Here is a 23,539-nt window from a genome sequence, read left to right on the forward strand (position 1 = left end):
CTTTACTCCTGATCTTAAATGGAATACGTACATCAAATCTGTTGCCAAGGCCGCTGGGAAAATTGTCGGATCCTTCTATCGATCCAGTAGATATCTCACTGCTGATGCAATTCTGTATCTATATAAGAGCCAGATACGTCCAAGGATGGAATACTGTTGCCACATATGGGCAGGAGCTGCTAGAAAAGACTTGTCCTGCCTTGATAGGGTTCAAAATAGACTTCGTCGCCTGGTGGGAGATGTCATTTTCTCTTCGCTGCAATCTCTATCTCACAGAAGAGATGTTGCGAGTTTGTTTCTGCTTTATCGTTATTTTAATGGAAAGTGTTCGACTGAGCTTCAATCTATGGTCCCCCCTCGCCAAACTTTCACAAGAAACACTCGACTAGCTGAAAAAATTATCAATAATTTCCCCCACTCTTTATCTGTGCCTAAACCTAAACATAGATTCCATGATCAAAGCTTCTTTCTTAGAACTGCACGCCTATGGAATTGTCTTCCGTTTTCCTGCTTTCCAGCCGTCTATAATATGGTTGTCTTCAAGTCCAATGTGAACAAGTTTCTGATGAGCCGTTCCACTTAAGTTAACAAATTTACCTAACTTCCATTACTATCGATTACTATATTGTCCTTTTGACTACTGTACACTCTTTGACCCTTATCCTTGAGTGGCCTATCGGCCTTGATAAGTGGTGACGCCTATGTAAAAAAAATGAATCCCATCTCTTTTTAGGGCGACATTGATTAACGAAATTATTATTATTATTATTATTATTATTATTATTATTATTATTATTATAGCAACAACAAAGACATGAATTTACAAGAGAAGAATGGAAAAAATGAAATAAAAAAGAATTACCCCTGTAGTGCTTAATTCAGTGAGGATGTACATCCATGATGCTATCCCACAGAAAACGCAAGCTGACAAGATGGCAGTCACCATATAAGCGATCTTCTGTAAAAACAAACGAAAAAATGTAAATCAGAAGTAATCAATTCTTTACTAATGTTCACACTATTAAATGATGAAATAAAGTAGATTGATTTCATAAAATATTAAATGTACACGAAACAAAGACTAAATTACTTGAAATACTTACCGCCGGTACCCGATGCCATACTCTCTCTCTCTCTCTCTCTATCTCTCTCTCTCTCTCTCCCTCTCTCTCTCAAATATATATATATATATATATATATTAAATCGATATTGTTCAAATGTAACTAATGCAATGGACTGAAACCAGAGGTAAACAAATGAAGTACGTATGGTCCCCCGTGAGTGCACAGTGGACGAGGCATTTGCTCTCCCCATTTAGCCCCCAAATCCCCAGGAGACTAAAATCCTGGTGAAAATGAACAAACGGTGCAGTTTTAGGCCTTACCATATGTAAATTTGAGTTCTACACCATGCAAAACAGGAAATGACTCCCAAAAGTCCCCAAAGCCTTAACATATTTAAATTTGAGTTCAGCACCATGCAAAACTGCTAAATAGACATACACAGCAAATTTTGGACAAATATGGTAAAATAGTCCCAAAAATGGAGTGTTTTTATTAGCCCCAAATAGCACCTGGGGCACACCCAAGAGTTATAGACAAACAAAATTATATAGAAATCAGTTACAACTTTTCAGAAAGTTTTATAAAATCCAAATCATGATTTTTTTTAATAAGTATAAAAGTGTCAATTGTAGCCATTTTAATCCGAAAGTTTTCCCCCGAAAATCCGTTCTGTTACATTTTTACTCATATCATGTTTAATGTTTGTGCAAAATTTCAAAAAATTCCAAGGCGTACTTATTGAGAAAATCACGAGCAGACGAACGTTCTACTTGTGCTGCGTGATAGTGGCAATGTACATCCACTTTGCCTAGCATCCCTCACCCTAAACATAAAATATAAAAATGACAGTTCAATCAAAACTAACGATGAAATCAGACACACACTTGAAAAACGCTTAGCCTCCCTTAGGCTCGCAATTACTAATATCTGTACACTTAGAACAAACTTAAACGAGGTAGAATCACTTCTCCTACTAAACTCCCCGGATATCTTAGCGCTAAGTGAAACTAACTTGCACTTCTCCATCCTTTTTAACTACTTTAACATATCTAGTTATATTCTACTTTGTCGTAATGACTCTGACAGACACATGCACGGACTTGGGTTTATACCCGTAACACTCTCCTTATGACTATAGAATTTAAACTAGAATCAGACGACCTGGCCTACCTGTTCTTTAGACTAACTTTACAGCATAGCGTTAGCTACTTATATTTCATTTGTCGCTCTCCCTCAACCCAAGACTGTACTTTAACCAATCATCACTGTGACAGTATAGATGTAGCATTTTCCCTAGACACTAGCGCCCAAACCCATATATTTGGTAATTTTAATGTCCACCACAGTAATTGCCTTGGTTTCTCTAACTACACTGATATAGCTGCTAGCATCACACATAACTTTTCTATATCCCATTTCTTGACCGGAAGTAACGTTCCCCACCCGTCTTCTAGACATTCAGAACCAGCAGGCCACACATCTGAGTCTATTTATAACCATAGTTTCTGAAGATTGTGCAACAAATGCCTGTCGCTCCCTTCGGGAATGCTGATCATGCTGTGATAATGATAGACATCAACCTTTACTCTCGATCCGAAGTTGAAGAGCCACTGCTCAAAACGACAAGGTCCTACAATAAGATTAACGGGGATGCCATCAAGTATCGCATCAGAGATGCTCTATGGGGAAATATCTTTTCTCTCCTTGTTGAGCAGTGGGCAAATGAAACCACTGAATGCTTCCAAGCGGCGATTGAGGCACATGTTTTCACACGTAAGTTTTATCGCAACTCCCCTCTCCCCAATGGTCTACTTCTACTTGTGCAGCTACCATTTTTCGGAGATAACATGCATACGGCAGATTTATCTGACATAAACTCAGTACAAATAGACAAGTATATAGAAGCTAGAAGTAATTGTAAGAAGGAAATAGCAACAGACAAAGGAGAATATACTGAAACTACCAAAAACACATTGAAGATCAGAAATTAGGAACTCGTTACTTCTGGAAAATCTATAACAGTGTAATAAATTATTTACAATAAACAATTCCCCCACTATCCAACAATCTTGAAGTTGCTTGCAGGGCAACCGAGAAGAAGAATCTGCTGGCCAGCGGTTTCGATGCAACTTTACTTGAGACCCAACAAACCACTCCTTCCCAAATTTTCCTCTATGGACAGAAACCAAATTAGATATTCTGAAAATCGCCCCTTTCTCAAGTACATGATATCATAAAAAACCTAGACACCTCAAAAGCATGTAATCCTGATCTTATCCCGGTCGTACTATAAAAAAATGATCTGCTGAGGTTGCTCCAGTTCTCGCCAAGATTTTCAACAAAAGACTTAATGAATCTTGCTTTCCTGACTGCTGGAAAACCGCTTCTGTGTTAACAGTTTACTAGAATTCTGGCGAAAGAACGGATCCATCAAATTATCGTCCCATTAGCCTTCTCTCTATTTTCGCCAAAATATTTAAGTCCATAATAATAATGTCTTTGTATTTAACTGCAAGAATAGCTCGTTCACTCAACCAACTGGAATTCATTTAATAATTTGAATATCTGGAAAATCTTTTTTACAAACTTTTTTTTTAATGTAACTAAATTACAGAAGTTAAGACTCAAAGAAATTCGTCCTCAACTCGGATCAACCGGCACTCTACCGTATCCAATTTCCCACATGTGAAGCAAAACTTTCTGTGCAGATCGAGCATTCTGCAACTGGACACGCATGTTTTGAGTTAAGTTTAATGCCTTCACATGGCACAAAAAATTAGGGCATTTGAGGCAAGCATTTATTTCATCTGCTGGTGTTGATAAAGGAATTACAGGTAACATTTGTCCGAAATCTCCTGCACCCAATAATACTACCTTCCCAAATAGTCTGGCATTGGCACGCGAATCTTGCAAGGATCGACCAAGATCTTCCATAGATTGTTTTTGTGTGACATTGTGCATTCATCTCAAAACATTAGTTTGCATTTCTGCAACATTTTTCCCATGCCGGGTGTTTTGAAGATATTGACCGTGATAGTTTTGAAAAATTAAATGTTTAATAGTAATTTGAAAGTAGAATGAGTAGGTCTTCTACCTTGTAGGAAGGTCGCAGCTATTCTGCATGCAGCAAGAGCTAAGGCTATGTCGTTTTGTCACCGAATGGATGCCAAAATCCATTTAATTAGAAAGGTTTTACCAGTTACTCCGGGTGCTGTTCAAGGTAGCAATAATTTCTAAATAACTTCTGTTCTTGCAGTAAGTAAATTAGATGACTAAAACAGGATTTATCAATGTTTTGACAATACCTTATTCATTGTAATTAATTTAGAAAACTAAAATAAGATGAGAGATTAGATATGGATTCATTGAGAGGAAAATAGAGATAAAGAGATAGAAAAAGAAAGAAAGAGGAAAGTGGAGAAATAGAGGAAGATAGAGAGCGATGGAGTGGTTGAGATATAAAGACAGAGAGATATACGACCGATTTAAATGATTTAAAATGATTTAAACTTGCCATTATATAGAAAAGGCATTTTTTTGCAGATGCGCGTAATTTTGTTACCGAACTGGCGAGGGTTTTGTAACGAAAATTAAGTTACAACCATGAGAAAATTTTCGTAGTAGCTTTTTTTTAAGCTGGTCATTTATAATGTCAAAGAAATATAAAAAAAATTATAAAACATCACCTTTAAAATAAGGTAGCACGAGAATCGTTCGGCTCATCACGGTTTTTACTTAATTGACCTCCATAATTTTATCATTCTGAAGAAGTCAGAATGATAATGAGAACGAAAATGGGGATGAAATATTGATATTTTTATAATATTATAATTTTTTTTCTTTTCTGTTTCCTAGCGTGCTCTCTCTCTCTCTTTCTCCTTTTCTCTCTGTCTCTCTCTCCTATATATATATATATATATATATATATATATATATATATATATATAATTTTAATAAAACACTAATTAGTATTCAGAAAAATAAATAAAATACATTTGTCGCATTAGTTATAATCGAAACCAAAACTTATGAAAAATTCTTGGTAAACTAAATTATGACACGAAATAGAAGTACGTAACAATTAAACGACATAACTTACAATTTTCTGGATTTTCCGATACGAATGCTTCTTCATTCCAGCCCAGATGCCAATACATCCAACCAATAAAAACTGGAAAAGAAAACAAAATCCATTATCAAATATTGTTGGATAATAAACATTGTTAAAAGTTAATTAGTTATTGTCGATTTATCTGTCTATCTATCTATTTATCTATCTATGCAATGATATTCTTAAAATAGTTTATATTGGGAGTTATTTATTGTTTATAAAATAAAGTGTAGCAATGGGTTTTAGCTGAGGATGTTCACATAAAATAGTTTAGTTAAAGATCAGATACTTGATAAATTCGCCAATTTGGAGTCGGTAACAACGGTCAACTTTTAAGGGGGTCAACAAATCTAAACGGCCATCCAGTAGGGACACAATGATATTTTCGATTTTTACACACGCATATTTTGAAAGTATACATACACGCAAATACACAGGCGAGGGTGCACTCATTTAGTATATTTCCTCATGCATACACATATACTTCTACACATATACATATACACGCACATACATATGCACATATACATATACACATATACATATACATACACATACACATATACATATACACATATACATAAAATATTTAAAAATATATAAAAAATATAATTAAAAAAATATATATATATGTAAGAAAACAAAATATACAACATATACATATACACACGCATACATCTGCGTACATATACGCACAAATATACACACATACATATGCATCTACATATACACATCTATATATTTATACTAAACGTAAATACATATCCACACAATATATACACTTATATGTATATGTATGTCTATATATATTGTGTGTATGTATGTATGTATGTATGTATGTATGTGTGTATATGAAGATGTATATGTACATTTTGTGTGATGGGGGTGTATGTTGGTGTTCCTTTCGTGCATGGGGCTTTTATGTGAGAGAGCGTGTGTTTTTCTGCTATATATGTAATAACTTAGTGGAAATTTCATGCTAAATGACTTAACCCTCTAGAAAAATGAAAACATAGCTTTGCTTCTGTTTTGTGTCCAATAGTGCTTTCCGTGTATATATGTGTATGTGTGTGTTCTGCATGTATGTGAATTTGTATAGGTATATGTATTTCTGTATACGTATATGTGCGTGTATGTATATGTGGGTATATATGTATGTGTGTATATATGTATGTATGTCTATAAGTGTGTATATTGTGTGGATATGTATTTACATTTAGTGTAAATATATAGATGTATATGCGTAGATGTAGATGTATGTGTGTATATTACACCCCTACCCTTATTCAAAACGAAATATTTGTCTGTGTCCCTCTCCCTAATCTAAGAAAAGATTCTATTTTTGTAGATGGTATAAGAGAATGACTTTTGTCTTGAGTTGGGTTTTCAAGGGAAATTCTTGGCCTGAAGACGTAGTCTCCCCAATTACGGGTGACTACAGAAACATGTATACACATACGTAGCCATCAATGTTTCTATAAATAATTCATATATATATATATATATATATATATATATATATATATATATATATATATATGCATATATATATATATATATGAATGATCACTTGATTAATGCATTAAATAATACAACACTTCACATGATCTTGGAGGGTTAAAGGATTCATTTACCATCTATTTTTATATTATAAGCGCTATTGAAAAGGTTGACCAATAAATCGGCGGATCGATGAAGCCTTTATAGAGATAGTTGGATGCTTCTAAAAAGGAAATTATAAGCAACAGATATATCATATACTAGACGTTTTAGCTTTTTAAAATGTACAAAATTTATAGCCCGTCAAATTAGAGTAGATAGTGTATGCCAAATTGATGACTGACTATTATTAAAATTGTGCTCATTTGTGAATTAAATCCTAAAATTCGCTCTTATTTATCCTTTATTGTGCATCAAACGGATACCATAACACTTAGTTCGATTAACCCTATTATAACAAAAGGTCATCAAAACATTCAGTCAAATCAGTCCAGTAGTTTCAATGAGAAAACTTCTTGAGTAAATGTAAAATTGTGGTGACTATTCCCTGTTAATCCCTAACTGTGCATCGAACGGATACTATAATACTTAGTTCGCTGCACCTTATCATAGCCAAAAGTCTATCCTAATTTTCAACCGGATCGAAGAAAAAAATGGGGACTGACAGACAGACTGGGAGAAATATAAATTAGAAATTGCTCTTGATCATTGGAGATGATGAAAAAGATGCGGAGTTTGTTTACTTACCCAAAGACTTACAACTAATGCCGCCCCATAATACAGGTAGAGATCCGGCAGCATTCCCAATCCAACAATGGCAGTGATTAAACCACTAACACCTAACACGCAATGAAGACTTCCTGTCACGGACATTGCCCTGTACGCGTAACCGGAGATCATTTTGTCTTGGTTGGGTTCCTGTAACTCTTCGTGGATATGATGAAAATAAAATCTACAAAATAAATAAATAAAAATATAAATAAAAAACAGTGTTATGTCTTATATTATTATTATTTTTTTTAAATTACATTTTCACCCCCCAAAAAATGCACATTGCCACTTTGATATAGGGGCTACTATCAGGGGCATAAGCTACAGGGGTACTATGTAGGGAGTTGGGCAGCAAGATGTAGATTCACGTTACAGTTGAACTTCTGCATGTCAGTACAGTTGGGGAAGCAGGAACCCGGAAGGAAATTCCAAAATCTAGCGATTCTGGGAAAGAAACTACTGGAGTAGAAGGCTTTCTTGCATCTAGGGATCTGAACTGTGAAGGGGTGGGATTTTGCTGCTTGTCGGGTTTGTCGAGGGTATTTACGTCGAGGGGGTACAAGTGCTTGCAGTTCGTCAGAGCATTTACCGTTAAAGTACTTGTAGATGCTACATTTCGTTGATGAGTTCGTCGGAGCATTTACCGTTAAAGTACTTGTAGATGCTACATTTCGTTGATGAGGCAGAGGTTGAAGCTTAGATGACAGTTCAGGACCTATCAGGTTGGCGACTCTCTTTTGAACCTTGTCTAGGAGTGAGAGACTAGTAGCAAATGCACGAGCCCAAATATGACAACAATACTCCATACATGGGCGAATGGTGGCCTTATAGAGGTACAGGATACTTTCGGGCGTTAGTAGCTTTCTAGCACGGTAGAGAGAACCTACATTTTTCGCAACGGTCCTGGCAATGCTCTCAATGTAATTGTTCCAACTATGGTATTCATTTATAAACTTGTACAAAAATGAAAAAGGTTTTTGTTTGTTTTTTCGTTGTTTTTTGTTTTTACTTGGGAGTCACCACTTATCAAAGCCCAAAGGCCACTCGAGGATAAGAGTTCATGAGTGTAAGGTGATAGTGAAGTAATCGTTAATGGTGTAAATTGGTTAGAATTTGATTATTTATGGGGACGGCTCAACAAGAAATTGTTTACATTGTATTTAAAGGCTTCTATGTTTTATTAGCCCCAGGAAGCAGGAAGTGTTCCATAGTCGGGCAGTTCTGTGAAAGAAGCTTTGTTCATGGAATCTGCGTTTAGATTTAGAGAGAGATAGGTAGTGGTGGAAATCGTTTATAATGATTGTAGCTAATCGAGTGCTTTTTGTGAATGTTTGACAATGAGGTAACCATAGATTGGAGTTCAGTCGAGCACTTGCTGTGAAATTAACGATAGAGCAGAGGCATGCTCGCAAAATCTCTTCTGTGGGAAAGAATGTTGCAGGGAAGAGAAAAAGGCATCACCTACTAGCTAGTGTCGTAAATGTCGAAAAATAAAAATAAGCATACGTTATCTCATTGTTAACAAAAATATTAAAAAAAAAAAAAAGAACGTGAAAAGTTATCTGAAAGTTAAAACAGGTGAAGGATGCATAGTCTCCCGTGAGTGCAAAGTGAACGAGGCATAAAAAATGTTCAGCATTTGCGCCCCCCTCCATTTAGCCCCCAAAGTCCCCAGGGGACGTCAACTCCTGATGAAAATGAACAAACGGTGCAGTTTTAGGCCTTAATATATATAAATTCTAATTATAATAATAAGTTCAGCACCGTGCAAAAAAAAAAGCCCATCATTTGTCCCGCATTTATTCACTAAAGTCTCTAAGGCCTTAATATATTTAAATTTGAGTTCAGCACCATGCAAAACTGCTAAATAGACATGCACAAAAAATTTGGAACAAATATGGTAAAATAGTCCCAAAAATTTCGTGTTTTTATTAGCCCTAAAAGAACCCATGGGGCACACCCAAGAGTTGTCGCGAAGTATAAACAAACAAAATTATATAGAAATCAGTTACAACTTTTCAGAAAGTTTTATAAAAATCTAAGGCGTCATTTTTTTTAATAAGCATAAAAGTGTTAATTTTAGCCATTTTAACCCGAAAGGCATCCCTGGGGGAGGGGGAAGCAACCGGAGTTTTCCCGGAAAATCCGTTCTGTTACCCTTTTACTCATATCATGCTTAATGTTTGTGCAAAATTTAAAAAATTGCAAGGCGCAGTTATTGAAAAAAGTACGAACAGACGAACGGACGAATGGAGAAGGGGGAATTTGCAAGTCCATCCTTCTCTTGTCTGAGGACTGCAAATCGGTTGATTGTACAAAGATGGAAAGCGCATTTACTTACTTTAATATGAAAATGGGCAACAAAACTATTACATTTGTAATAGATACGAGTCGCCTCCAATACGTGTCTAGACTTTTTTCATATGGACACTTTTATTAATAATACTATAAAACTCTAGTCACCTTCGAAGTAATCTCCCCCGACTGCAATGCACTTTATGTAGCGTTCCAAAAACTTCAGAAGCCCCATGAAAGTCCTTTTGTGTGAGCGTGTTAATGACCTTCGTAACAGTCTCTTTCATCTCCTCGATTTTCTTATAACGAAAACCGCTAAGGTTTTCGTTGAGCTTAGAGAATAACCAAAAGTCACCGGGAGCAAGGTATGAACAAGAGAGGGGGTGAGGAACTGTATTTATTCCTTTCTTGATAAAATAATTTGTGACAAAGATGGAACACCGTTCGGACAAACTATGTACAAATCTTACGAATCTTCAGTTTCCCGCAAATAATTGTGTACAGTTCCCACACTGACATCATGGGAACTGTACACACAATTATTCGCGAGGAACTGAAGATGCGGAAGATTTGCGCAAATACATCAGTCTACAACTTTATCCTCGTCATAGACTATTTGACCAAGATGGGCATCAAAACAGTTCCTCGTCCTCCCTCTAGTTCAGGACTTGCTCCCTGTGACTTTTGGTTATTCCCTAAGCCCAAGGAAAACTGTTTAGGCTCTCATTATGAGGCAAATTAGGAGACGGAAGAGGCTTTGACGAGGGTCATTGACACGCTCACACAAGAGGACATTCATGGAGCCTTCCAAAAGTTGTTGGAACGGTATGACAAATGCATTGCAGCCGCAGGAGAGTACTTCGAAGGGAACTAGTTTCTTGTGTGTACTAATTATAAACGTACACATATGAAACATTCTGGCTAAGGCACTGCGTATACGTTCCATAGATTGTGATAGAGTAATTCCATGAATATGGATGAAGACAGAAAGAAATTCATGTATATGTACAGTGTATAGATGTTGGAATCTGCTAGCCATGATGGATTATATATCTACATGTTGAAGTTGAACGCAAGGGAGATCTGTTGCATACCAAAAGAGAAGTTTGGGAGTTGGTCCGAACCATGTGGTATTGTTGTCTGTATCGTATCCCGACCAAGGCAAGAGGAAGTAGCCGTGTGTTAATCCCCTTTTATCGACTCTAACACGTTCTCAGATCATTTGATTGGGCAAAACAGAAGATAGTGTTGAATACTCGCACCGATCAGAACTTTGCTCATAACCAAATACAGATTCAAACTCGAGATGTTGCTGCTGAGGCCGTTATTGTGGTTGTCTGAAATCGATACTTCTACAAGCACGAACAGATTAATGCTAATTCACTGAAAAAGTTGCCCATGGAAATTACATGTAAATATTATTATTCGTTAATATTACTTCAAATTATAGACCCCGTAAATGCTAAGGCCAACGCCTATGTCCTGTCAAGGCTGGTTTCGTCTGTTGATGTCGGTTCATCTTGATCATCCAAAGTTTTCCCTACCTGGCCAAAACCACGATCTGTCTTTAATGGCGTCCAAATTTCAACGATCTCATGTCCCTCAGAGTCTCAAATCCAACTGCTGTGAAAATTCCACTAAACCCTTAATTTTGACTGTTTTACATTTCCAACTCACAACTGTCATAAAAACTTACTGACTGTCGTTAAATCCATCTTCGGTGCCTGTTAATCTTTTCCATTGTCGCTTACTCGTAACCACTCTGCAATGTAATAAAACTAAATATATCTTTATTCATTGTTCGATATCTCCGTCATTTGACAATGCCTAAACAATAATCGCATGTCAAGTTTCTTTTGTCTTTTCCCCCTACTTATTGCCTACTGTTGAGTCCTATTTTTTTATTTCTTCTGTTATATATTTTCCTCCCCCTTCTCTCTTTCTCACTTACTAACGCTTATAGTATCACACGGGATTGTTTTTGTAAAATAAAAAAAGATGATCGTGTGATAAGCCCGTGCAATTTCATGTTCCGCTTCTTAGCTGAGCTTCGTACGACCGAACTGAGGGTTTGTGTTATTCAGTTTCTCATTTGCAATGTGGTGTGCGTATGAAATATTTAAAGCTTAGGCGTACTCCCTGTCTGTCTGTCTCTCTCTCTCTCTGTCTCTGTCTCTCTCTCTCTCTCTCTCTCTCTCTCTCTCTTTTATGAATAACTAGCAGGATCCGTGTACCGGCATTGCCCGGGGGAAGTATGCCCCCACCCCATCCGTAAAAAAACAAAACAATTAAACGACAGACAGTTAATAGTGGGAACCATTGCCGGTCCAGTAAAATAGGCGTCTGTGGCCAAAATGAGTGTACCGTGCCGAAGTAACAACGTTAGTATCTATAAACCCATTCTTAACATGAGGATTTTATTATGCGCTGCGATTATTCTGCGCTTTCACCTCGGTAATCGGTCAGAAAAAGAAAAATTAAATAAAATACTCCATAGAAAGTAAAAGTCGCAACAAAAACAAATATATAACAAATAAGTGTTTCCGTAGCCAATAAAATTTGCGTTAAATCCTACCTACATAATATTTTGGCGTTTTAACGTATTTGTAAGCGTTTATTCAGTTCTAAAAATAGAGTGTCGATATGGTTAAGTTAAAGGTTTGAAGCCTAGGTAATCGGTCAAAACTATAGCAGGAAGAGAGTTCCAGAAAACTGTGTCTCTCGGAAAAAACAACTACTGGAATAAGAAGCTGTATTACAATGAGTTATCAAAACAATAGAACTGGTGGAGATTACTAGACCAACCAATCAAACGAGCTGGAAGAAATGAAGCAGAAAAAAGATCAGTCAATTCTGTAGAACACATGCCGTAATAGTATTTATTTAAAAGACTAATGTCACATGTGTGAAAGACCAATGTCACATGTGTGAAAGACCAATGTCACATGTGTGAAAGACCAATGTCACATGTGTGAAAGACCAATGTCACATGTGTGAAAGACCAATGTCACATGTGTGGAAGAGACGGTGCAAAAAAGACCAATGTCACATGTGTGGAAGAGACGGTGCAAAAAAGACCAATGTCACATGTGTGAAAGAGACGGTGCAAAAAAGACCAATGTCACATGTGTGAAAGACCAATGTCACATGTGTGAAAGACCAATGTCACATGTGTGAAAGACCAATGTCACATGTGTGGAAGAGACGGTGCAAAAAAGACCAATGTCACATGTGTGAAAGAGACGGTGCAAAAAAGACCAATGTCACATGTGTGAAAGACCAATGTCACATGTGTGAAAGACCAATGTCACATGTTTGAAAGACCAATGTCACATGTGTGGAAGAGACGGTGCAAAAAAGACCAATGTCACATGTGTGAAAGAGACGGTGCAAAAAAGAAAAAATAATAACACTCAAATCGGACTGAACTTTCCAACCTAAATTATCGGGATAGAAAAATCTATTTCTTAAAGACCTATATGTCTGTATGTTTGTCTCTATATTTTCAAACTCTACCTCTCCGAAACTAAAAGTCGCAGAGCGACTTTAGGGGCCTCAATTGATTGGATTTTTAATGGACCCTTCTCTTATGGATCTTTATCCGGTTAAAATAGTTTTTATGGGGTCAAAATGGGTCCAAATTGAAAACATCGTTATACATTTTGTACATTCATCTTAGTTTATTTTTAATTTTTAATCAATTCATATGCGTGTCATGTTGGTACAGTGGTAACGTCACCAGCTTTGAATGCTAAAGTTTTGTTTTGGGTTTCGATTCTAGCTATACTTTTTTTTTCCTACTTTTGAAATCACGACTTTGTTATAATATATACAAAATCTGGACAAATTAAAATATCATATTTAAGCGTATTTTACGACCGGGCAAAGCCGATCGCCCTCCCCCTCCTCCGCTAGTAATAAATATTTAAAACATTATATCCATTTTCTATTCGAAAAGGAATACAGCAGGTGTGTCTCGTGTAGTTTATGACTTTTAGTTCGTACACACACACACACTCGTGTGCGCGTGCGCAAGCAAACACACATCTGTGATTGTCTAGACATAAATGAAACAGTAAATGAAGACATCCTTAAACGATAAATAATGTTGAAATTTGAAACAGAAAAAAATGTAATTTATTTTGGATGTTTCTGCCTTTTAGAACTGCTTTGTGCGGCTGCGAGTGCTGGCCGTCGAAGAAGAAAGCAGAAACTTTAAACATCCTCTATTCTTTTATTATTAACTAGCAGGCCTCTCGGCGTTGCCCCGTCGTAAAATACGCGTAAATATTATATTTTAATTAATATAAATACTCAGACATGCGCATGCAAGTATCATGATTTTCTTCAAACTGCTCACTTGTTGTAGTAAAAGAAAGAGAAAAAAAATACTCGAGCTGAGATCGAAATAAAAAAAAAACTCAAGACAGTGAGTAAAGTACGATAACCATTAGATCAACGTGACACGTTCTTTACGATGTGTTTCAAACTACTTATTCTTAACATAAGTAATCTGTAATGTGAACTATTCACGCATGCGCATTCGTGAAACAGTTTGCAAACACATAAAAATCCGAGGACTCCCACTTAAAATTTTTTAAATATTGATCCTTTAATAACCTTCTTTTTTTTTTGATGAAAATGGATTAAAATGTTTTCCACATGTCTGAATATCCTATATACCAGATTTAAAGCCCATAGATAAAAAAAATCGTTGAGTAAATAGGTTAGAAAATGTCCTCACACGCATATTCTCACTTTTATAGATGTACTAGCATTTCAGCCCGGCGTTGCCCGGGTGTTTGGAGGTGTATGCTGAGCAAAAAAAAAAAGAGTAATTTTTTTTTAATTTGACCCCTATTATGACCCCTTAAAATTTATAGTTTCGGGCTCAAATCACTTTATTAAATTAGATCCAGGTTCAAGGCACCTATATCTAAAATTTCAAGTGTCTAGACCCAAAATTGTCGGAGGAGTTTGGTAGAGTTCTTAAAGGTCAAATCGTTGAAATTTGACCCCTTAACAGCCAAATTTCTGGCTGACACCCGTCACATCGATTTTCCCAAATCTCAGTACACGGTATTTCAAATTTCGAGTCTATAGACTAAAAATTGACAGAGTTATTGCGTAGGGAAATGTACACAGACAGACAGACAGACAGACAGACACGTTCACTTTTATAGATATAATAGACTAGCAGGCACCCCAGCATTGCCCGGTCGTAAAATACGCTTAAATATGATATTTTAATTAATGCGGATTTCCTATTTATTATTATATTGGATACAATATATAGTAATGATTAAAAAATAAAAAAGATGACTCGTGCGCCACCACCGAGAACCGAAACCAAAAGATTTAGCTTACGATTTACTTTTTCCTTTGAAGTTAATGGCTGAGCTATGAAGACATGTTTGCTGCAAGACTAAAAATTAAAACATGAACCAATAGCTATTACGTTACACATACATATTCGTAATGCCGTCGTTCGACCTTCACCTGGCAAATTCCATTTCTTTTATTTCCACACTTTTGCACCAATTTTCCCCGGCTAAAATCCAAAGATAAAGTTTCATATGGATTCGAATACCCTATATATTAAGTTTCATGTCGATAAACCAAAAACTAACAGATGAGTTTTGTGGGATTTTTTAAAACAAATATATATATATATATATATATATATATATATATATATATATATATATACGCATATATATATATATATATAAAGAGTTTTGCGTTTACTGTAAACATTTTACACAAATATTATTCAAGTATAAATCATGTAGAATATCTGTATGAATATAATTAAACGTAATAGTTAATTAAACATGATCATCTCATAACAAAATGGAAAAGCTAATAGAGAATTAATCAAAATGAATGTTTTATAGATGAATGCAATTCCACAAGCCATTTTTTTAATTAATTAATTTATTTATTTATTTATATGCGGGATAACCTCTTATAAAGGCCCGGAAGCCACTCGAGGATAAGGGTTATTGTGTGTACAATAATCAATGGGATAATATCGCAGTAATAGTTGGTATTGGAGATTTGATATACCGTCTTACTGAAGGGGGCGATTAATCAGGAATTTGTTTATGTTGGACTTGAAGACATCCAAGTTGTAGTCAGGTGGAAAACAGGCAGACGGAAGAGAATTCCACAGGCGTGCACTTCTCAGACAGAAGCTTTGTTCATGGAATCTACGTTTTGATTTAGGCACAGATAAAGAGTGGGGGAAATTACTGACAGTGGTTTTAGCTAGACGAGTGTTTATCGTGAAAGATTGGCAAGGGGGGATCAGAGATTGGAGCTCGGACCAGCACTTGCCATGGAAATAACGATAAAACAAATGTAGGCTCGCAAGGTCTCTTCTGTGGGAGAGAGGTTGCAAGGAAGAGAAAAGGGCATCCGCCATATATGACATAAGCCGTATATAACAAAGTTGTATTTTCTTTATATATATAGATATAGATAAATAGATAGATAGATAGAGAGAGAGAGAGAGAGAGAGAGAGAGAGAGATTGTCTTGCGTATCAATTAAAGAAAAGCAGTCAAAATAAGAGATACGTGTTAAATAGAAAGATAGTGGAATTATTAAGAGTGGAATGGAAAGCTTCCTTTTTTAAACTCTTCAATTTTCTTGGCCATCGAACCCGGGCAACGCCAAACACTCTTCCTAGTATGAAAACAAGCAAATTAAAAAAAGAATAGGATTGGTTTAGAAGCCCGTTTTGTTTATTTAACAGCTGCGTTCGTCTGTAAGATTCGTATCGTTTCCGCATGAAGAGTTTTATGCAAAATATTGAAAAGTTAAACAGAAATAACCTGTTTTCAAGTTTCGTCTGATAACAATATATAACAAAAAGCACTTTGTGTGTGCACGTGCGCGTGTGAGTTCTTAGATACATTTTGGGAGTGTTCTTAGGTGGGTTTGTATCAGAAAGCTTCCCATAAGTATCGAAAAAATCCCATAAGTATCAAATAAATCCGATTAAAGAAGAAAAAGACCAATTTTAATCAAAGCTAACACTCTTATACAGCCTAACATCATAATTGCATTTGAGAAGTGTTATCACCTCACAACAGAATATGCTGGCGTAGAAAATCAATAGTAGGTTACTTGATAAGACATGGGCGCGTTCGAAATGAACGTTTTTGTTTTGAGCACAATTGAACCATGATACTCGGCTTTTGTATTTTAAACTTAAATAGGGATGGTATAATAAAATTATGGGGTATTCGTTCACGCCTGGCCTCCATAGAATGGAAATATGTCACAAAGTTTAACAAGATTTTTTTAATATAGATCTACAGAATATTGTGATAAGTGTTTTAGTGTGAACACGTATGGTATAATAAATTATGGACTTTATCTATTTTATTTTTACTTTCATCATATTTTGCTTTGGTTTTGATACCCCCAAATTCGAAGCTATCTCTTTACAACCCTTCCTTTTCATAACCTATCATACTTTCATAAATCACAGTCCATTTTCTGTAGGCTGCTTTTGAACCCAGTCAACGACGGGTACTTTTGCTAGTATATATATATATATATATATATATATATATATATATATAAATATAAATATATATATATATATATATATATATATATATACTATCATTCATACCATTTGCATATGAATAAAATGTCTGCCAGATGGATTCCCAGGTTGCTCACACCATTCCAGAAGCGAGAACGCGTCGAGTGCATGAGGATGAATTTGGAGATGTGCCATGAAGATGAGTCAAAGTTTTTCAAAAGACAACACAGGATGAAACCTGGGTCCATCACTATGATCTAAAGGCCAAAGCCTAATCAATGCAGTGGAAGCACTTGGACTCACCACCTCCAAAGAAGGCAAGAGTGCAGCCTTCCGCTGGCAAGGTCATGCTCACAGTCTTCTTGGGCCAAGACGGAGTAGTTACGACAGATTTCCTGGCAAAGGATGCCACAATTCCAGGAGCCTATTATGCTTCACTTTTGATGAAATTAAGGGAAGTTATCAAAATCAAGAGGCGGGGTAAGATCAGCAAAGGTACCTTCCTCCTGCAGGACAATGCTCCCGTCCACAACTCGCATGTCGCCAGATCAGAAGCACGGGCGTGTGGTTATGAAAATACCTCCATCCCCCTACTCTCCTGACCTTGCACCCTCTGACTTTCACCTCTTTCCAGACATGAAGTTGTTTTTTAAAGGAAAGCGTTTCCCAGATGATGCAGCTTTGATTTCTGAAACGTCGTGGCTGGATGACCAACCTGGGGTGTTCTACAAAAACGGTCTCCAGAGCTGCATCAAACGATGGGAGAAATGCATAACTCTGGGTGGTTCCTATGTATATAAAGACTAATAACTGTGCCAAGTTTCGTTGCTCTGCTGCTATGGGAAGTGGGTCAGAGGCATTACTTATTGCACGCCCTACGTAATGACTATTAAGCACAAAGCACCTTCGCTCTTTTCGTACAAAAAAAACATGCAGACAAAATAAAAATAAACAAAAAGAAATCTTACCTCGATTCACCTTAAAAGACGAAGGAAAAAAAAACGCCTTTTCTTAACGGAACCTCAAGCAAAAATGTTTTAAAATAACGAAAGTCACGTACGCTTATTTAGTTTCGCTTTTATTTCAACCGTGAAAATCATTTTTACTAACTTCCTGCATTTGAAAGACTGAGATAGGCTTGCAAGAGCGATTAGGTCAACATAACCTGATTGTCATAATTGTACTAGCATAGATGCCCGGCGTTGTTCGGTCGTAACATAAGCTTAAATATGATATTTTAACTTACACAGATTTCGTAGTTATTATTATGTGGTCAATTATCTCCTAATATATTGTACCCAATATAGAGTCATGATTTCAAAAGTAAAAAAGTATGATTTGAGTGCTATAAGCTAGAATCGAAACCGAAACCAAAACATAAAAAAACATTATTTTTTGGGTTATTTGGATTATTCTTCTCATCTTGGCTGTTTCTTTGTTTTTTTACAGCGTTTCGGCCGATGTAACCTTCGATCATCTTCAAGTGTATTCATACTGGATGTTATTGGTGAATGGTGCGTTAGAAATTTAAAATGCAAATAGCGCCAAGTCTCTTATTTTAACTCTAGGTCCATTCCGGTTTTTTTATATGATGAATGGATATTTTAGAGATGAGGATTTATCATTATTTTTTTACTATTCACCAATAACATCCAATGTGCATGCACCTGAAGATGGCCGGAGGTTACATCGGCCGAAACGTTGTGAAAAAATATGCCGGAATGCCGTCGAAATTAGTAAATATTTTTTAAAACGAAAAAAGTAATTGAGTAAGAGATCTGCGAGAATATATATATATATATATATATATATATATATATATATATATATATATATATATACAACATATATATATATACTAGCATGGATACCCGGCGTTGCCTAGGTCGACATAAAGTTCCGTTTTTAACACACCTTATATACTAAGTATAATAATCATTTTCATCGTGTGTAACGTCGATACCCTCCCCCACACAACAATTTAAAAAATAAAAGAACAGATAAAAACATGTGAATGTAATCGCCCCAAAAAAGAAATACGTTATACCCTCTCCACCAGGTGAGATTCTACCACTAATAAAAATCATTTATTTATAGACGTCTGAGATGGCTACTCTTAAAAATATATGAAGGAACGCTGTATTATATCGGAGCACACTTACAAATTTTCTTTACCCTATCTCCTCCCTCTTTGTCATCGATAGCCGTTCAACAGTCGACCGAAGTAAAAGATTCCTAAGGAAATATCCTTATATCGAGAAAGTTCTTCCACCGGCAATGAATATCCGTAAAAAATAAAATAAAATTAAAAAAACTAAGTTTTCTTTAAAAAATAAAACCCTAATTTTTTCCTATACTTTCATTTTTCGTAAACATATTTTTACGTATTTTCTTTAAAAAATATAAATATTTTTATTACATTTTCACCCCATACAAGGCACATTGCCACTTTGGTGTGGGGGGGGGGCTACTAACAGGGGCAACAACTACTGGGGTACTATGTAGGGATTTGGGCAGCAAGATGTCACTTCACGTTGCACTTGAACTTCTGCACGTCAGTACAGTTGGGGAAGCAGGGACCTGGAATGGAATTCCAAAGTCTAGCGGTTCTGGGGAAGAAACTACTGGAGTAGAAAGATCTTTTACATCTAGGGACTTCTACAGTGTGGGGGTGGGATTTTGCAGCCTGTCGGGTCTGTCGAGGGTGTTCACGTCGTGGGGGCAGAAGTGCTTGCAGTTCGTCAGAGCATTCACCATTATAATACTTGTAGAACTGGCAGAGGGATGCAACGTTTCGTCGATGGGACAGAGGCTGAAGCTTAGATGCCAGTTCAGGGCCTATTAGATTAGCGACTCTCTTTTGAACCTTGTCAAGGAGCGAGAGACTAGTAGCCGATGCACCAGCCCAAATGTGACAGCAATACTCCATACATGGGCGAATGGTTGCCTTATAGAGGTACAGGATACTTTCGGGTGTTAGTAGTTTTCTAGCACGGTAGAGAGAGCCCACATTCCCTGCAGCGGCCCTGGCAATGCCCTCGATGTAATTGTTCCAACTCATGTTTCCTGTGAACGTTAGGCCAAGGAGCTTGAAAGACGTACTTTCAGATAAAGAGTCGTTGGCCATTGCTATAGGTTGATGGAAAAGGATTCTTGTAATTATTGAATGAAACTAGTTTAGTCTTGGCGGCATTGAACGTGACCATCCATTTTTGTCCCCATTCCACTACAGATTGGAGGTCATCTTCTAGTGTTTCTGCCATTTCTTTAGATATGTGTTCATTTGTTTTCCTGTTGTTGTCTGTCGAGTGTTGTGTAATCAGCATATATACCCATCTCAGAGGAAATTTTGTCGGGGAGGTCATTTATGAATATCAGGAACAGTAGAGGTACAAGGATAGACCCCTGGGGCACTCCCGCATTTATATCATATTTTTTAGATGTACGACCGTCGAGGACAACCTGGATTTTTCTCTTATCTAAGAAGGATTTAATTATGTTAAGTACTCTACCAGTGATACCGTATGATTTAATTTAATGATTTAATGAGACCCTCATGCCATACCCTGTCAAAAGCCTTAGATATATCTAGAGCTGCTGCTCTGCCCTCCTCTGCTTTGTACAGTGAATGGTATATACGTTCAGAGATTACAGTTAGGATATCTGCTGTGGAACGAGCTTATCTAAATCCATATTGTTTGTCAGTCAGAAGTTTAGCATCTGTAAGGTGACGGACTAGAGCATGGTTAATTAAGGTCTCAAATATTTTGGCAAAAAGTGGAAGGAGGCTAATGGGGCGATAATTTGATGGGTCAGTTCTTTCGCCAGAATTCTTGAATACTGGTACCACAGAAGCAGTTATCCAACAGCCCGGAAAGTAAGATTCATTAAGGCATTTGTTGTAGAGTTTGGAGAGAACTGGAGCTACTTCAACTGAACACTTTTTAATAGCACAGCTGGGATGAGGTCGGGTCCACATGCTTTTGAAGTGTCAAGGTTTTTTATGATAGCATGTACTTGAGCAGGGGTGATTTGTAGATCGTCGAGCGTGGCGTCTGTCCGCATAGGAAATTCAGGTAGGGGGTGGTTGGAAGGGTCCAGTGTGGAGTTTGAGGCAAATCGACTAGCAAGCATGTTAGCCTTTTCGGTTGCTGAGCAAACAATCTCGTGATTGTTGGTTAGTGGAGGAATTGTTGGTTGCCCATTATTTACTACACTGTTTTAGATTTTCCAGAAGTCACGAGTTCCTAGTTTTGTGCTTCGATGCGTTTTTTAGTGGTTTCCATAAATTCTCTCTGGTCAGGGAAACGGTTGGAAAAGTAACAATTTGTGATAGGGAGTAAGATATAGAGAAGCTATGAGTTGTGCTGCCTGCTGCATCTGTGTAAGTAGAGAATCCAAGCCAGTTTTTGTGATGGACATTAAAGCCACCAAATACATGTACTTGGGCGCTAGTGTCGATGGAGAGTGCCGTGTCTATGCTGTCAGAGACCTTGTTTATTATGGTGCAGTCTTGGGACGAGGGAGAGCGGTAGAGAAAGTAAAAGTAGCTAATGTTGTGTTGCATGATTAATCTAAAGCACATAAAGGCTTGCTCATCCGATTCTAGGTTTGTTTCTCTAGTCAAGGGACGGGTATTACGAATGTAAAGTCCGTGCATGTGTCTGTCAGAGTCCTTACGGCAGAGTGGCAGATATCCAGGCATGTTAAAGTAGTTAGAAGGGATGGAGGAGTGTAGGTTATTCTCACTTAGCGCTAAGATATCCGGGGTATTTGTTAGGAGAAATGCTTCAACATCAGCTAAATTAGTTCTAAGCCCACGGATATTTGTGAATGCAAGCCTCAAGCGAGGAGGCATGTTGGATTTGTTTGACCCTAAGCCTGGTTTAAGCTTATTTTTAGATTGTACTGCCATCATATTTTTTTACAAGTTTTAGTTAGGTAAGGGGGAGCTGAACAGGAGGTTATGCAGAGTATCACACATGCATCACAAGTAGACCATCAGCTGACCCTTCTTCAACTAGAACTGTGGCCTCAGGAAAGCCCACCGGAGATGAGTGCAGGGTCCCTTTCCATGCGCGACATGGCACTACAAACATCCTGATATTATACAACTCTAAGCGCTACCAAAGAGTTAGGGCACCTGTACTACCAGTCGGAAACAGCAGCCAGTAACTTTCAATCCGGTACCCTCAACCCATCAGAGGAAGGTCAACCCAATCTAATTGCTCAGGCATATCTGGTACTCAAGCACTCTCAAGTGCCCAGTTTTAGGGGTGGGGTGTGTCGGGAGTTGGGAAACGGCGTTCATTGCCCTAGACAAGAAATAAGATCTACCACTGGGTGTTTCTGTCGAATCACTGTGATAGTGTCTCTGCGCCTGACTAATAGGCAAAGAAGGAGTATGGCGATAGACAGAACATATCTACTCCTTAAGCAAATTAGGTTTGCAAACCGGTAATTTGTTTGAGTCACCAGCTCTAGGAAGGTTGTCATCCGAGACTGAAGAGGCCTCCCTCCCCTTTGATTTAGTTCTACTGGGTCCGTCAGCACTGAGAGGGTTTGCTCCGCGCCTGGGTTCTAATCCAGGTATTTCTGTGACCCCGCATGGTTAGTTAATGTTACTGGGTTAGTTTGTAGAGGTTATATATCTGCTGAATAGTTACACTCCTCAAAGTGAATTAGGGGCATTGCTATTTCATTGTTCATGTAGAGGGGGTGAGTAGAGTCATGCAGTGTAAGCAACTATGATTGTAAGAAGGTTTGTTAGAAAGGAGATAATGTGGTTTGAGGCTTTCCTTTTATATATTTTTTATTTTATTCATGTTGTCTTGGGTCTAGGATAACATTAAAGTGTGAGTAGGTGTTAAGAATTGAACTACGAGTTGTGCCCAAATTATATTTTAGATGTCAGGAGGGCTTGAGATGCGAGTGCAATATAGTGCGGATAAAACTAAGTTTGAGTCATGTGTAATTAGGTAAATAGATATATGGGCAAGTTTTTAGTAGATGCGAATAAAGTTGAAGGTACAAAGTGTGTTTCTAGTGAGGGAAGATAATTTAATCTTTCAAGTAGGAGTCATGGCCATTTAGCGTAACAAGGAGTATTGGATTCAGTTTCGTATAAATCGTTGCAAAGCTATCTAGGAGGAGACAGTTATGTAATGCAGTGCGCTTTGCTTCCGAGTACATACTTTGGCTGTTAAGCACCTAACTGGAATAGGAATGAACTCCAAT

The 23,539-nt window shown here is 37.1% G+C and overlaps 2 protein-coding genes across 4 annotated transcripts in view; one reads left to right on the forward strand and one right to left on the reverse strand.

Moving 5' to 3' along the window:
* The window catches only part of LOC145256296 (uncharacterized), a 36,403-nt gene extending 17,997 nt beyond the window's left edge, over nt 1–18,406 (reverse strand). Inside the window, exons 1-4 of the mRNA XM_080115014.1 lie at nt 18,271–18,406; nt 7,424–7,628; nt 5,165–5,236; nt 863–958 (exon numbers count right to left, since the gene is read on the reverse strand). Coding sequence (XP_079971140.1) covers nt 863–958; nt 5,165–5,236; nt 7,424–7,576 — 321 coding nt within the window. The 5' untranslated portion in view covers nt 7,577–7,628; nt 18,271–18,406. The remainder of the gene's footprint in view (nt 1–862; nt 959–5,164; nt 5,237–7,423; nt 7,629–18,270) is intronic.
* LOC145256299 (organic anion transporter 3-like) overlaps nt 1–23,539 on the forward strand; it is a 324,435-nt gene that overhangs the window by 101,682 nt on the left and 199,214 nt on the right. The gene's annotated exons all lie outside the window — the stretch shown is intronic.

The sequence above is a fragment of the Euprymna scolopes genome, chromosome 32 (assembly GCF_053919585.1).
Source record: "Euprymna scolopes isolate OS-2025 chromosome 32, ASM5391958v1, whole genome shotgun sequence".
Lineage (NCBI taxonomy): Eukaryota > Metazoa > Mollusca > Cephalopoda > Sepiida > Sepiolidae > Euprymna > Euprymna scolopes.